This window comes from Theropithecus gelada, chromosome 8, assembly GCF_003255815.1.
Source record: "Theropithecus gelada isolate Dixy chromosome 8, Tgel_1.0, whole genome shotgun sequence".
NCBI lineage: Eukaryota > Metazoa > Chordata > Mammalia > Primates > Cercopithecidae > Theropithecus > Theropithecus gelada.
Genome location: NC_037676.1, coordinates 114,499,677 through 114,514,805, shown reverse-complemented (window position 1 = coordinate 114,514,805; position 15,129 = coordinate 114,499,677). Strand labels below are relative to the sequence as shown.

At 36.0% G+C, this 15,129-nt stretch overlaps 1 protein-coding gene across 1 annotated transcript in view; it reads left to right on the top strand.

Annotated features, from left to right (window-relative positions):
• Positions 1–15,129, top strand: part of CSMD3 (CUB and Sushi multiple domains 3) — a 1,234,679-nt gene that overhangs the window by 1,099,597 nt on the left and 119,953 nt on the right. The window contains exons 36-37 of the mRNA XM_025394338.1: positions 11,851–11,969; positions 13,141–13,210. Coding sequence (XP_025250123.1) covers positions 11,851–11,969; positions 13,141–13,210 — 189 coding nt within the window. The remainder of the gene's footprint in view (positions 1–11,850; positions 11,970–13,140; positions 13,211–15,129) is intronic.

The window sequence follows — 15,129 nt, the reverse complement described above, 5'->3', positions numbered from 1 at the left end:
CTTTGGAACTGGGTAACAGGTGTAGGCTGGAAGAGTTTGAGATGCATGCTAGAAAAAGCCTACATTGTTGTGAAAAGCCTGTAAGAGGAAAGTCTGATGAGGGATCAGAATAAGAGGAGGAAAGCTCTTGAGAAAGGCACCATCTTTTTACTAAAATATCTAAGGGGTTATGAATAGAATATTAGTAGAAATGTGGATAGTAAAGCCAATTCTGATGAATCTTTAGATGGAAATGAACAAGTAGTTGAACAATAGAGGAAAGAATATTATTGTTATATTGAAGCAAAGATTATGCCACGTTATAACAAAAGTGGCTGATTATGTTCATGTTATGGAGTTTTCTGGAAGGTAAAACTTTAAACAATGAAATTGGATATTTGGCTAAGAAAATAAGCAACATGTTAATGGTTCAGCTTGGCTTCTCTTGACTGCCAATGATTTAAACATGGAATTGTTAATCTATTGGAAATCAGGGCCAGGCACAGTGGCTCACACCAGTAATCCCAGCACTTTGGGAAGCTGAGGTGGGCAGATCACAAGGTCAGGAGTTCGAGGCCAGTCTGGGCAATGGGAAACCCATCTCTACTAAAAATACAAAAATTAATCAGGTGTGGTGGTGGACACCTGTAGTCCTAGCTACTCTGGAGGCTGAAGCAGGACAATCACTTGAACCCAGGAGGCAGAGGTTGCAGTGAGCCAAGACCATGCCACAGAACTCCAGCCTGGCTGACAGAGCAAGACTTTGTCTAAAAAAAAAAAAAAAAAAAAAAAAAAAAAAAAAGGGAATCAAAACTTTTATATTTTAAAAACTTTCAACCTACCTGTATTGGAAAAATGAGAAGACCTATTCAAAAGAGAACTTTAGGAGTTTAGCCAAGGCGAGTGGATCACCTGAAGTCAGGAGTTTGAGACCAGCCTGGCCAACGTGGTGAAACCTGGTCTCTACTAAAAAATACAAAAATTAGCTGGGCGTGGTAGTGCATGCCTGTAATCCCAGCTACTTGGGAGGCTGAGGCAGGAGAACTGATTGAACCTGGGAGGCAGAGGTTGCAGTGAGCCGAGATCCTACCACTGCACTCTAGTCCAGGCAACACAGTGGGACTCTGTCTTAAAAAAAAAAAAAAAAGTTTAGCTAAGTACTGTTTGATAAGAAGACTAGTATGAACTGACCATCTCAATAGAAGCTAGAAGCTATTCATCAATACAATGCAAAGATTAGTCAGCCATCTAAACAGAAGTCAGGACCTATTGTCCAAAACAAAGGAAGAATGAACCTGAATGCATTTCAGAGATCAAGGCTGCCCATCCAGTCACAAGCCCAGAGTGCAAGGGCCTTGGAGTCAGATTTCAAAGTAAGGGCCTTAAGCCCCAGGCTCTGATTCATGCAGTCTGCTTGGCTACACAGGAATAGTTCCTGTGGGTCTGGTTCACCATGCCCTGTACCCAGTAAAGTTATGGAGATGTGGCTGCCTCTATGTAGATTTCAAAGAGTGTCCTGGAAAGCCTCTCTGCCCAGACAGAGATCTGCCATAGGGGTCATGTAGATGGCCCCACACCTTTAGCATTACCTTGTGGAAAAATGCCCAGTGGAGCTACAGAGGTGGGGCCACCCATATGATCGTGAAACAGTAGAGCCACTGATGTGATGGTAGTCAGGGAGAACCACAGGCATGCAACTCTAATCTGTGAGAGCTGTGGTATGTATTATGCCCAGCAAAGTCACAGAAGTAAGATTATAACCTCCAGTAGGTCCAGAATATGGAAACTTCCCTGCAATGCGTCTGGGAGGAGACCTCCAACCTGTGAGTCTAGGAGGTGAGACCATAGGCCCAGTGGGACTGAAGAACAGAGCATTGAACCAAAAAAGATTTTTCTTGAATTTTAAAGTTTTGGTCCTGCTTAAGATCTGTTACCCCTTTCTTCTGCCCTGTTTTTCTTTTTAGGAATGGAAACATCTGTCCTGTGCCTGTCTCACCACTATATTTTGAAAGTAGATAATTTGTTTGATTTTACAGACTCACAGCTGGAGGGCAGTTTGCCTCAGGATGAATCTTATCTTAAAGTGTCACCCATATGTGATTGACATGATATTTAGATGAGACTTTGAACATTAGACTTTTCGTTGATGCTGGAACAAATTACAACTTGTGGGGCTATTGGGATGGAATGAATGTATTTTGCATATGAGAAGGACATTAATTTTGGGGACCAGCAGCAGAATGCTGTAGTCTGAATATTTGAATCCCCCAAATTCATATGTTAGAATCCTAACTCATAAGGTGGTAGTATTGGGGGCAGGGATTGGAAGGTAGTTATGAGGGCAGAGCTCTCATGAATGGGATTAATGCTCTTATGAAAGAGACCCCAGAGAGATCTCTAGCCTGTTTTACCATGTGAGGACACAGCCAGAAGAGGGTGATATATAATCCAGGAAAGGGGCCCTCAGCAGACATCAAATCTACCAGTGCTGATTTCCCAGCTTCCAGAACTGTGAGAAATAAATTTCTGTTGTTTATAAGCCACCCATTCTGTGGTATTTCGTTATAGCAACCTGAATAGAATGAAGCAGTTTAAAAGTACATATCCAGAGATAGAAAATTGTGTCAGATGACTTGTATTTTCTGCCAAGATCACATGAAAAAGACGTATTACCTTATACGATTTTAAAAATATTCTTCCTTGTGGAACAGGTGTAAATCCAGAAAGTTGACAATATGACAGATGGATATATGGGGTCTGTGTAGAGAAGAAATAGAGAGGTGATGATTCTAAATGACATTCAGAAGACAGACCAGTTTAGGTTTCACCATTTGGTCCAACTACTAATCTTTACATAAATGAAAATACAGTTTGCATTTCTATTTTTAACTACAAGTATTTTTAGCTTCAAAATGTTCTGAATAAAAATGGTCATGTCTTAAAATATTTTTAAGATAGAAAAAGCTCAGTGTCTTAAATATTCAAATATGAGAGTCAAGTACAGAGCTATCTTATGTTGATATCAAAATGTTCTCTTTAATTTGTGCTCCTTTTCAACATCTGTTAACTGCACAAAACATCTGCCCCAAGGTCTTTGAATTTCTCATTTCCTCTGATTGGAACAGATATCTTTTTGTCTCACTACATCATTTCATTGACGTCTCCTATCTTTCTTGGCCATCCTATCTAAAATAATTTTCTGCCATCCATCAACCGTTTACTCTTTATATCATTACCTTTACCGCAGCCATCGAAATGTATTATGTATAATTTTTGGTTGTAAAACATTTCTTAATCTGTCTTAATTGTCCCCCTTTCCATTGTCACTATATTGGTTTTGGGCTCAATTGAAAGAGGACTTGGCACACAACAGGTGTTCAGTAAACTTTTGTTCAGTGAATGGATTTTAGTAAATTACTGTATCAATTTCCTGAATATCTGTAGAGGGTCTGACAACCCTCACCAACTTCCCAAGTCCAAGGTCCATATTTTTTCCATTTCAGTTTCCACCACATGGTGATACTCTTGCATACTTTCCTGGCTTAGACCTTTACAAATCTGAGGTTTCAAACTCTTCTGACATCTGCAGAAAGATATGTATGTTGGTAAAACGCAAGCAATAGATTTACATATTATATGGGGAGCTTTATTCTGAGAGAGAGCAAATTCTCTATTTACACTTTACAGTTTAGATATAATCTTTGACAGCCTATTTACAGGATTTTATACATGATGATTGTTTTTCTCTATCTTCACAGTTCAATGAATGCTCAGTTAACAGCTTAAGCCAAGTGAGCATCCAATTGAAACCAAAACAATACTGCTTTCTACATTCCTAATGATTTCCCTCTCAATTGTGTCCTTTCCGTTTCACAGTTCTTATTATTACTATCAACACTGTCTTTTTTTTTTTTTTCTGTCACAGTNGCTGATACTCTTTCTTCCAGTTGATCGAGTCGGTTACTGAAGCTTGTGCATTTGTCACGTATTTCTCGTGTCATGGTTTTCATCTCTTTCATTTCGTTTATGACCTTCTCTGCATTAATTACTCTAGCCGTCAATTCTTCCACTTTTTTTTCAAGATTTTTAGTTTCTTTGCGCTGGGTACGTAGTTCCTCCTTTAGCTCTGAGAAATTTGACGGACTGAAGCCTTCTTCTCTCATCTCGTCAAAGTCATTCTCCGTCCAGCTTTGATCCGTTGCTGGCGATGAGTTGCGCTCCTTTGCCGGGGGAGATGTGCTCTTATTTTTTGAATTTCCAGCTTTTCTGCCCTGCTTTTTCCCCATCTTTGTGGTTTTATCTGCCTCTGGTCTTTGATGATGGTGATGTACTGATGGGGTTTTGGTGTAGGTGTCCTTCCTGTTTGATAGTTTTCCTTCTAACAGTCAGGACCCTCAGCTGTAGGTCTGTTGGAGATTGCTTGAGGTCCACTCCAGACCCTGTTTGCCTGGGTATCAGCAGCAGAGGCTGCAGAAGATAGAATATTTCTGAACAGCGAGTGTAGCTGTCTGATTCTTGCTTTGGAAGCTTCCTCTCAGGGGTGTACTCCACCCTGTGAGGTGTGGGGTGTCAGACTGCCCCTAGTGGGGGATGTCTCCCAGTTAGGCTACTCAGGGGTCAGGGACCCACTTGAGCAGGCAGTCTGTCCCTTCTCAGATCTCAACCTCCGTGTTGGGAGATCCACTGCTCTCTTCAAAGCTGTCAGACAGAGTCGTTTGCGTCTGCAGAGCTTTCTGCTGCTTTGTTGTTGTTGTTGTTGTTGTGTAGCTGTGCCCTGTCCCCAGAGGTGGAGTCTACAGAGACAGGCAGGTTTCCTTGAGCTGCTGTGAGCTCCACCCAGTTGGAGCTTCCCAGCAGCTTTGTTTACCTACTTAAGCCTCAGCAATGGCGGGCGCCCCTCCCCCAGCCTCGCTTGCCGGTAGATCACAGACTGCTGTGCTAGCAATGAGGGAGGCTCTGTGGGCGTGGGACCCTCCCAGCCAGGTGTGGGATATGATCTCCTGGTGTGCCTGTTTGCTTAAAGCGCAATATTGGGGTGGGAGTTACCCGATTTTCCAGGTGTTGTGTGTCTCAGTTCCCCTGGCTAGGAAAAGGGATTCCCTTCCCCCTTGCGCTTCCCAGGTGAGGTGATGCCTCGCCCTGCTTCAGCTCTCACTGGTCGGGCTGCAGCAGCTGACCAGCACCGATCGTCCGGCACTCCCCAGTGAGATGAACCCAGTACCTCAGTTGAAAATGCAGAAATCACCGGTCTTCTGTGTCGCTGGCGCTGGGAGTTGGAGACTGGAGCTGTTCCTATTCGGCCATCTTGCTCCGCTCCCCGACAGTGTCGCAATTTTTTTTTAATGGATTTGTCCCTGGATTCATTTCTGATGTTTCTTTTTTTGGGGGCTACAACAGCAGATTAATTGATCCAATCCCATTAAAAAATATTTAATCAGAGAGCAGCTTTGATTGCATAATTTTACAAAATTTATACTCATGAACTTTAAAATGATTAAATGTTTTGATACTTTTTGTTAAGCAGGAGACTAGCCTTGGTTAAGCAGAAAAGAAGCCTTTTCAACATTTCTACAAAAAAATTTCCTTATCGATTCTTACAATTAACTGATAGGTTTTGTCACTTGTAAAGAAGTGAAAAACAATTCCCAAAGATATTTAGGAGTTAATATTTAACCACTCAGAGATTTATTTGTGTAAATTTTAAAAATGGCTTCAAAATTCAAACTGTAGGACTTTCATATATTTTTGTTTCATTTTCTTATTTTCTTTATTGCACATGAAAAAAATCGACTCCAAAAAAAAAAAAAAAAAAAAAATGAATGAAGCCAGCAACATAAGACTTACCTGATTATATCATTATTTTCTTCCCTGACATAAATCAGTTGCTAATTGATCTCCTCAACTGAACTTAGCTAGCCCAATTCAATATCACCTAGAAAAATAGAAGGGAATATGTTCTTGCACTTCTAAATTTTCTGCTAGTACTAATTCATCTAGGTTTTAAGTTATTTTATTATATACAAAAATAATTTATGTTATTTTAGAAAATTTGGAGGTGCAGGAAAATACAAGGAGTGACATACAAATCACCAGTAATCTTATAATCAAGAATTACAACCACCACTATTTGGCATATTTATGTTTTATTATTTATCTCTGTGATTATATACATGTAAGAATTTGTTTTAATTTGCAAAATTGCTTTTACCTAGTTTATAGAGTTTTGTGTCATTTTTTAAAAAGTTAAAACACCTTCACAAACATTTTATTTTGTTCATGTATATTATGTAAAATCTTGTTTAAAAATGAGCTATATTCAGCTACCTCACTAACATAGTTTTATTTATTCTCCTCTTGGAGAAGGAAACTACTACTACTGGATTTTGATAGTTTTATATATATATGTCCCTGAATAGAGTGTTTGATTAGAAAGGAAGAGAAATGAATGTGTACAAAATTTGGCCTTCTCAGTGAGAATGACTGCAAGAATGACCTTACTAGTGAAGAGTAATAAATTTACTGTTCAAGACTCCCAAGAAACTAAAATTGTACCAAAGGAAGGTGACATTGTATAGACAAGACATACAGGTTTGTATCATAGTTCACTGTTTTTGTATTCAGTAGTTTCTGATAAAGGCTCTACGAAATCAGATGAATTTGATGTGTGAGGCTCATCAGCGGGTATTAAATAAGATTAATACACACGGAAGGCAATTTCTATCTCTTCTTAGATTCCCAAATCTGGTTGGAGAAGAAGGATGTAAACCCTTAAACATTTAAAATTAGGTCACAATTTAATGGTAACCAAGTTTTTCTAGGTCCATAAATTCAACACTACAAAAAGGAATGGAACATGATGCATGCTTGGAGACCTAACTAATTAAGGCACTGGGCACTGGGATTGCAATGTACAGACTCTCCTTATCTAATTCCAGACTGCCTCAAATGTATTCCCAAATGACCACTTTATTCCTGCTCTTTACTGCCTGACTTTGTAATCTAATCAAAACTCTATCAAGTCACTGCTTTTATGGCATTTTCTATTGTTAAATGTCATCCAGTTTGGCATGATTTAAGCTACTCTAACCATTGTGTTATTAGATAGCTTTCATTTGCCTAATTAGGCATTAATATTTACTAAGAAATAATCTAGATATAGGGATATACTCTCTTTCTTATATTATTCATTCATTCATATAAGTAATGTTTATTGAGTACCTCTTCAAGACGTTGTGCTTTAGTGGCCTTTCTGGAGCTTTCATTCTCAGATGGGAGATAAATATTGAACAATTAATTGCACAATTATTTATTTATTGTCAGTTTGTGTTAAGTGTCCAAAAAGTACTACAGAGTGGTGCTACAAGAATATCTATCAGAGAGAAATAATCTGGCAGAGGAATGAAGGAATATATATATATAAAGTATTCTCATTCTTTAGGGTTTAGTTTTCAATGCTTTTTTAAAATGAAATCTGCATGTATACAGTATAATGCTGCTGGAATGGTGACCTCTTTTTTTAACCCATTTAAATAGACATTAGATTACCTTGAAAATGTAAATTACAATAATAAACAATGGCTTTTAATGAAGATGAAAAGTTTTTAATAATAATAGTTGCATATTTGAAAAATGTTTTGGTAAAAAAGCAAACATTGGCCGGGCGCAGTGGCTCACGCCTGTAATCCCAGCACTTTGGGAGGCCGAGGCGGGCAGATCATGAGGTCAGGAGATCGAGACCATCTTGGCTAACACGGTGAAACCCTGTCTCTACTAAAAATACAGAAAAATTAGCCGGGCGTGTGGCGGGTGCCTGTAGTCCCAGCTACTCGGGAGGTTGAGGCAGGAGAATGGTGTGAACCCAGGAGGTGGAGCTTGCAGTGAGCCCAGATTGTGCCACTGCACTCCAGTCTGGGTGGCAGAGACTGCATCTCAAAAAAATAAAATAAAATAAAATAAAAATTGGTACTCCTGAAACTTATTCATTGTCATGAGAACAGCATGGGAGAGACTTTCCCCCATGATTTAATTTCCTCCCACCAGGTCCCTCCCACAACATGTGGGAATTCAAGATGAGAATTCCTACGTGTTGTGGGAAGAGACAACATGGGAATTGGAATATGGAGAGGACACAGCCAAACCATATCATTACTCATAGATTTTCAACCCTTGCCCTCCTCTTTCTTTCCCCCACCCAGTAACCCCCAGTGTCTATTGTTTCCATCTTTATCCCCATGTCTACCCAGTGTTTAGCTCCCACTTATAAGTGACAACATGTGGTATTTGGTTTTTTATACCTGCATTAATTCTCCTTGGATAATGGCCTCCAGCTGCAGCCACATTCCTGCAAAGGACATGATTTCACTCTTTTTTATGGCTGCATATTATTTAATGGTGTATATATATACCACATTTTTTTTATCCAGTCCATCAGTGATGGGCACCTAGGTTGATTTCATGTCTTTGCTACTGTGAACAGTGCTGTGATAAACATACAAGTGCATGTGTCTTTTGGTAGAATTTTTTTTTTTTTCCTTTGGTTCTATATCGAGTAATGAGATTGCTGGGTTAAATGGTAGTTCTAAGTTCTTACAGAAATCTCCAAACTGTTTTCCGTAGTGGCTGAACTAATTTACATTTCCACAAACAGTGTAAAAGCATTCCTTTTTCTCTGCAGCCTTGCCATCATCTGTTTTTTTCTGACTTTTACATCATAGCCATTGTGACGAGTGTGTGATGGTATCTAATTGTGGTTTTGATTTGCTTTTCTCTGGTGATTTCTGATGTTGAGCATTTGTTCATGTTTGTTGGTCATTCATATGTCTTCTGAGAAGTGTCTATTCGTGACTTTTGCCCACTTTTTAATGGGGAATTTGTGTTTTGCTTGTTGACTTGTTTAAGTTCCTTATACATTCTGGATATTAGAGCTTTGTCAGATGCATAGCTTATGAACATTTTCTCCCATTCTGTAGGTTAGTTGTTACTCCTCTAACAGTTTATTTCACTGTGCAGAATAGGTCTTACTTGTCAATTTTTATTTTTGTTGCAATTACTTTTGAGGATGTAGTCATAAATTCATTGCTAAGGCCATTGTCCAGAGTGGTACTTTCTAGATTTTCTTCTAGGATTCCTGAAGTTTGATGTCTTACATTTAAATATCTAATCCATCATGAGTTAGTTTTTGTATTTGGTGAGAGATAGGTGTCTATTTTCATTCTTCTGCATATGGCTAGCCACTTATCCTAGCACCATTTATTAAATAGAGTACTTTCCCCATGGCTTTTTTTTGGTCAACCTTGATGAAAATCAAATTGATGTGGATCTGTGGCTTTATTTCTTAGTTCTGTATTCCACTCCATCCATCATTGTTGTCTGTGTCTGTACCAGTACCATGCTGTTTTGGTTACTGTAGCCTTGTAGTATAGTTTGAAGTAGGCTGTGTGATGACTCTAGCTTTGTTTTTTTTTTTTGGTTTAGGATTATTTTGGCTATTTGGGCTTTGTTTCAGTTCCATATGAATTTTAGCATAATTTTTTTCCCAGTTCTGTGAAAAATGATGTTGGTAGTTTGATAGAAATAGCATTGAATCTGTACATTGGTTTGGGAAGTATGGCCATTTTAACGATATTAATTGTTCCAATTCATGAGCATGGAATGTTTTCCCATTGTTTTTTGTCATCTGTGATTTCTTTCAGAAGTGTTTTGTAGTTCTCTATGTAAAGATCTTTTACCTCCTTAATAAGATGTATTGCCACGTATTTTATTTGTTTTGCAGCTATTGTGAATGGGATTGCATTCTTAATTTGACTGTCAGCCTGGATGTTGTTGGTCTATATAAATGCTACTAATTTTTGTACATTGATTAAATATCCTGTCACTTTACTGAAGTTGTTTATCTGTTCTATGAGCCTTTTGGCAGATTCTTTATGGTCTTCCAAGTATAAAATCATGTTGTCAGTGAAGAGAGAAAATTTGACTTCTTGTTTTCCTTGTTGGATACCTTTTATTTATTTCTCTGGCCTGATTGCTCTGGCTAGGACTTCCAGAAGTATGTTGAGTACAAGTGGTGAGAGTGAACATCCTTTTCTTGTTCCTCTTCTCAAAGTGAATTATCCCAGCTTTTGTCCAATCAGTATTATATTGGCTGTGGGTTTGTCATATATGGCTCTTATTATTTTAAAATGTGTGTCTTTGATGCATAGTTTCTTTAGGGTTTTTATCATTAAGGGATGTTGGATTTTATTGAAAGCTTTTCCTGCATCTCTTGAAATGATCATATGGTTTTTATTTTTAATTCTATTTACATGGTGAATCACATGTATTGATTTGCATATGTTGAAACAACCTTGCATCCCAAGAAGAATCCTGTTAGATCATGGTGAATTAACTTTTTGATATGCTACTGGAGTTGGTTTGATAGTATTTTGCTGAGGATTTTAGAAACTGTGTTCATCAGGAATATTGTCCTGTATTTTTCTTTTTTTGTTGTGTCTTTGCTGTGTTTTGGTATTAGGATGGTGGTGGCCTTTGTAGAATGAGTTAGGAAAGTCCCTTCTCCTTGATTTTTTGTAAGTTTTGGTAAATTGGTATCAGCTTTGTTTGTATGTTTTGTAGAATTCAGCCATAAATCCATCTGGTCTGGGACTTTGTTTTTATTTTTGGTAGGTTTTTATCTTACTGATTTAATTTTAGAAATCAGTGGTCTGTTCAGGGTTTCAATTTCTCACTAATTCTAACTTGGGAGGTTGTGTGTTTGCAGGGATTTATTCATTGACTCTAGATACAAAACTCTATCTTGGGAGGTTATGTGTTTCCAGGAACTTATTCATTTACTCTAGATAAAGAATAAGTTCTTACCTAATAAAAATAATGAAAGTGTTTTAAATTACATTCTTATCTCCTTATCAGAAAAATAAAATACTGAATTCAAGTAGCACATAATACTTTTCAGGTCTCAATGAGACACCAATTTTTCCCGTTTTTCTCCTTTCTTTCTTTTCTTTTTTTTTTTTTTTTTGAGATGAAGTCTCGCTCTGTCACCCAGGCTGGAGTGCAATGACACGATCTTGGCTCACTGCAACGTCCGCCTCTTGGGTTCAAGCAATTCTCCTGCTTTAGCCTCCCGAGTAGGTGGGATTACAGGCACCTGCCACCACACCTGGATAATTTTTCTGTTTTTGGTAGAGATGGGGTTTCACCATGTTGGCCAGGCTGATCTCAAACTCCTGACCGCAAGTGATCCACCCGCCTCAGCCCTTCAAAGTGCTGGGATTACAGGCATGAGCCACTGTGCTTGGCCTCTCCTTTTTGATTATAATACCTTCAGAGAAAGAAAATTTCTACTTACAACTATATTTTTTAAAATTTAAATATAATAAGAATTACATCAAAATGTACCTCATGAATTTAAAAACTGATTCAGAATAAAAGAAGAAAGAGTTAAGCAAGGAAGATAAAATGACAAATAATTTTTTTAGTTTTTGCTAAGAATGTTTTTAAAGTATTATTTCATTCTATTATCATAATAAATTTTTTTTAATTTTCATGTAGGAATTTTCTTTTCAGAAATTTTTACTTTTGTTTCACAGTAGAAAACAATTAGGCCTGGAGTTAAAACACGATTTAGGTATATTCACACAGCTAGTTTAATGACTGGTGCTGTAAAAATTTAAAAAGTATAACTTTATAATGGTGTTCAAATGTGCATTGCTCTTAGCATCTACAGTTAAATCTTGTTCACAGAACGTTCTCAACGTCTCAGTGTAGTATCTAGTTTGATAAGACACTGATATTCAATGTTAGCAACTTAATATGCATAACTTAAGCATTTATCACTTGAAAGGTACTTAAATTGTTATCATTAAATATTCTTAGCAATTGGTTTGGATTCCTGTCCTGAACCACAAACTCCTAGCAGTGGAATTAAAATTGGAGACAGATATATGGTTGGAGATGTGGTATCCTTTCAGTGTGATCAAGGATATTCTCTTCAGGTAAGTCTATTTTAAAGTTGTGGTTTTGATTTTCATTGCCCTTTCAGAATATTTTACAAATCAATGATTGATAAGCCATGGGTTTTATGACATTGTTCCTGGTTTGCATCTTAAATCAAAAGGGTGCTCAATTTGTTAATAAAATGTACGCATGAGAAGTATTGCTGGAATGGACTAAATTTATTTTGTTTGGAAGTTAAAAAAACTGATTTTGAGTCAAAATTAGGAAAGTTAGGAAGTCCTTTCTTCTTGATTTTAATTAACTAAATTAAAGTCTTTACTTTTAAAGTAAAAATTAATCTTTACTTTTGTCTCTATTCACATAGGATTGTGAACAACTGAATTCTTGGATTTTTTAGAATTTGAAAATAAAAGGGAATGCTACTTAAAGTACTGAATGACACTTCCATAGCAATACATTTCTCAAATTAGTGAAAATTTACTACAAGTATATTTTGCTAACAAAGTGGATTTGCAATGTATATTCTGATTTTATGTATTTATGTTGATTTTTTTTACTTTTTTTGTTGAGGTTCTCAGGTTTATAATAGCATAAAAATTTCCTTAAAGAATAAACCAATTAAGATAAAAAGTTAAGGCAAACACTATTTCACATATCAAATAAATAAATTCTTCAGAGAAAGCAAAATTAAAAATTAGTAATTTATAGTCTTTAAAGTTGTATCACAAAGTTATAAATCTCGGAAGTACAATCAAATCTTTCAGGACTTTATGTTTCAATAGAAAAGTTAATATACTTTGACTTGTTTTAATATTTTTATGAAACAATTTTAAAATTATTATTTAACCTATTTCACTTTGTGTATTACAGCAATTTATTATAAACCACCATGTATATGACCCTTTCACTTATATAGTCACTGCAGTATCTTAGTAAAACATACTGTGATAGGAAATATTAAAACCACAATTCTAATATAATATAAAGTATTATTTTTTCTACCAATATCATGTAGTTATATTTTACATTTTATCATAGGTGTATATAATCACTTTTCTTTAATCATTCTAAGATTTCCATAAAAGTAAATATGTGTATAAAAATAAAACCATGTACCTAAGCTTGTTTTTATAATAATAATTGACTACACTACAATAAATTTAAACTTTTTATATATGTTTACTGAACCACATCATTTTGTTTATGTAGGGTCACTCTCACATTACATGTATGCCAGGACCTGTAAGAAGATGGAATTATCCAATCCCAATTTGTTTAGGTAGGTTAAAAGACTATAAAGTATTTGTAAGCTTCATCAGATTTTAAAGTTTCATTCTGTATATCATGATTTTCAAATATATAGTTTGCCTTTTACCAGATCTTATGGAAATGACTTTTTGAGGAAGATATTTCACATCTTCCTTTTTTAATTTGAAAATTTTATTTTTATTTATCCTCAACTTCAATATCAATGGATGACTTAAGCTGTAGAAATTAAGAAAAGACTTAAAAAAATTCCTAGTGAGTTTTCTCAGTGTATCCATTGAACAGGAATATAAGTAAATATTCGATTGCTTGCTATTTAGACGGAATTTAGATAAGGAATCTAAAATGTCTAACAAAGGGAGTATGACACCTCATGAAATGTCTTCAGTGGTGACCGCCAGTCAAGATATGGAATATATTAAAAGGAAACTTGGGTACTTTGAAAGTATAGGCCCACATTTTTGCTGTAACTTGATGCTGCTTCCAAGTTATTTCTAATCATGCTTCCTTTTCTCTTCCTCATTTTTTTGTAATTGTGTGCAACTATTAATATACTGGATTCTAAAGAGTATGAGAAAGTAATGTGAGGTATGATCCCTACCTTTAAAACATTCAATTACCATTTGGAGTACTAAAAATAAAATAAATGAATTTATTATCAAATAATTTAGTGTTAAATTGTATCATTAACTACATGATGGAATTTCAGAAAAGTGAGACTGGTGTTGATTAAAGTATTGGCAAACATATTCAGCTTGTAAGGCTTTCACAGAGTTTTGGATAATAAGTGTAATTAAGACACATGGAGGAAGAAGATGGCTCTTTCTGAATAGGAGAAAGAGCCTAAGTCAAAAAAAAAAAAAAAAAAGTCCATGACTTGTGTGACTTAACCCTGCGCCATGACCGTATCTGTACTATATTCCTCTGTTTGGGCTGCTATAGCAGAATACTCCAGATTAGGTAGTTTAAACAACAGAAATTTATAAATTTATTTTCTCACAGTTCTGGAAGCTAGAAGTTCAAAAACAAGGTGCTAGCAGGTTGGTATCTTCTAAGGGCCTCTCTTGTTGCCTTATAGATGGTATCTCTTGCATGATCTTTGGTTTGTGCACCCGCACTCCTGGTGTCTCTTCCTCTTCTTAAAGGACACCAGTCCTATTGGATTAAGATCCTTGCCTATGACCTCATTTAACCTTAAGTATCTTCATTAAGGCCCTATCTCCAAATACAGTCACATTAGGGGTTAGGACTTCAAAATATAAATTTTGGGGGGACACAATTAATTCCACAACATCTGCGTTCAATGCACACAATTCTTTTTGAAGAGTACTGAAAAATGTTTAAGAATGATGATGTGTTTAATTGGCAAAGTACATTGAAAACACTCAGACTTTAAATTGGATGATTTTTTAAGGGAAGCTTTTAACGTACTATGAATAATTTATAAATGCATATATACCAATTTTAAAATTACCTCACATATATACATGTAATGCATTTTGGAATACTTACATATGCACAGATAACAGTGATTGTAAATATATTGTGTGGTGTGTCTGTGTTTATGTGTATATCCAATTGATTATAAAAGTTGAGAATATAAAAGAGCACAAAGAGTAAAATAAATATGTTTTCTGCTAATATGAAAGCAGAGAGTTTAGATCTTTCATCCATTACTATATTGCTTGTACCTGAAAAGTTTCTCATCTTAAATAGGCATCCAATATATACTGTTTAGTGAACAAATTAATGTAAAGGCTTGGGATACTGTGTGTGTGTGTGTGTGTGTGTGTGTGTGTATAGAGAGAGAGTAATGGTTTTCTTTTTGGTATTAACGTGTAAGAATTTCTCATACCATATTGTGTTTTTGAAATAAAATTTGAAATGTCAAAAACCACAATTGAAACAAACAAAATTTGAATTTTGATTCTT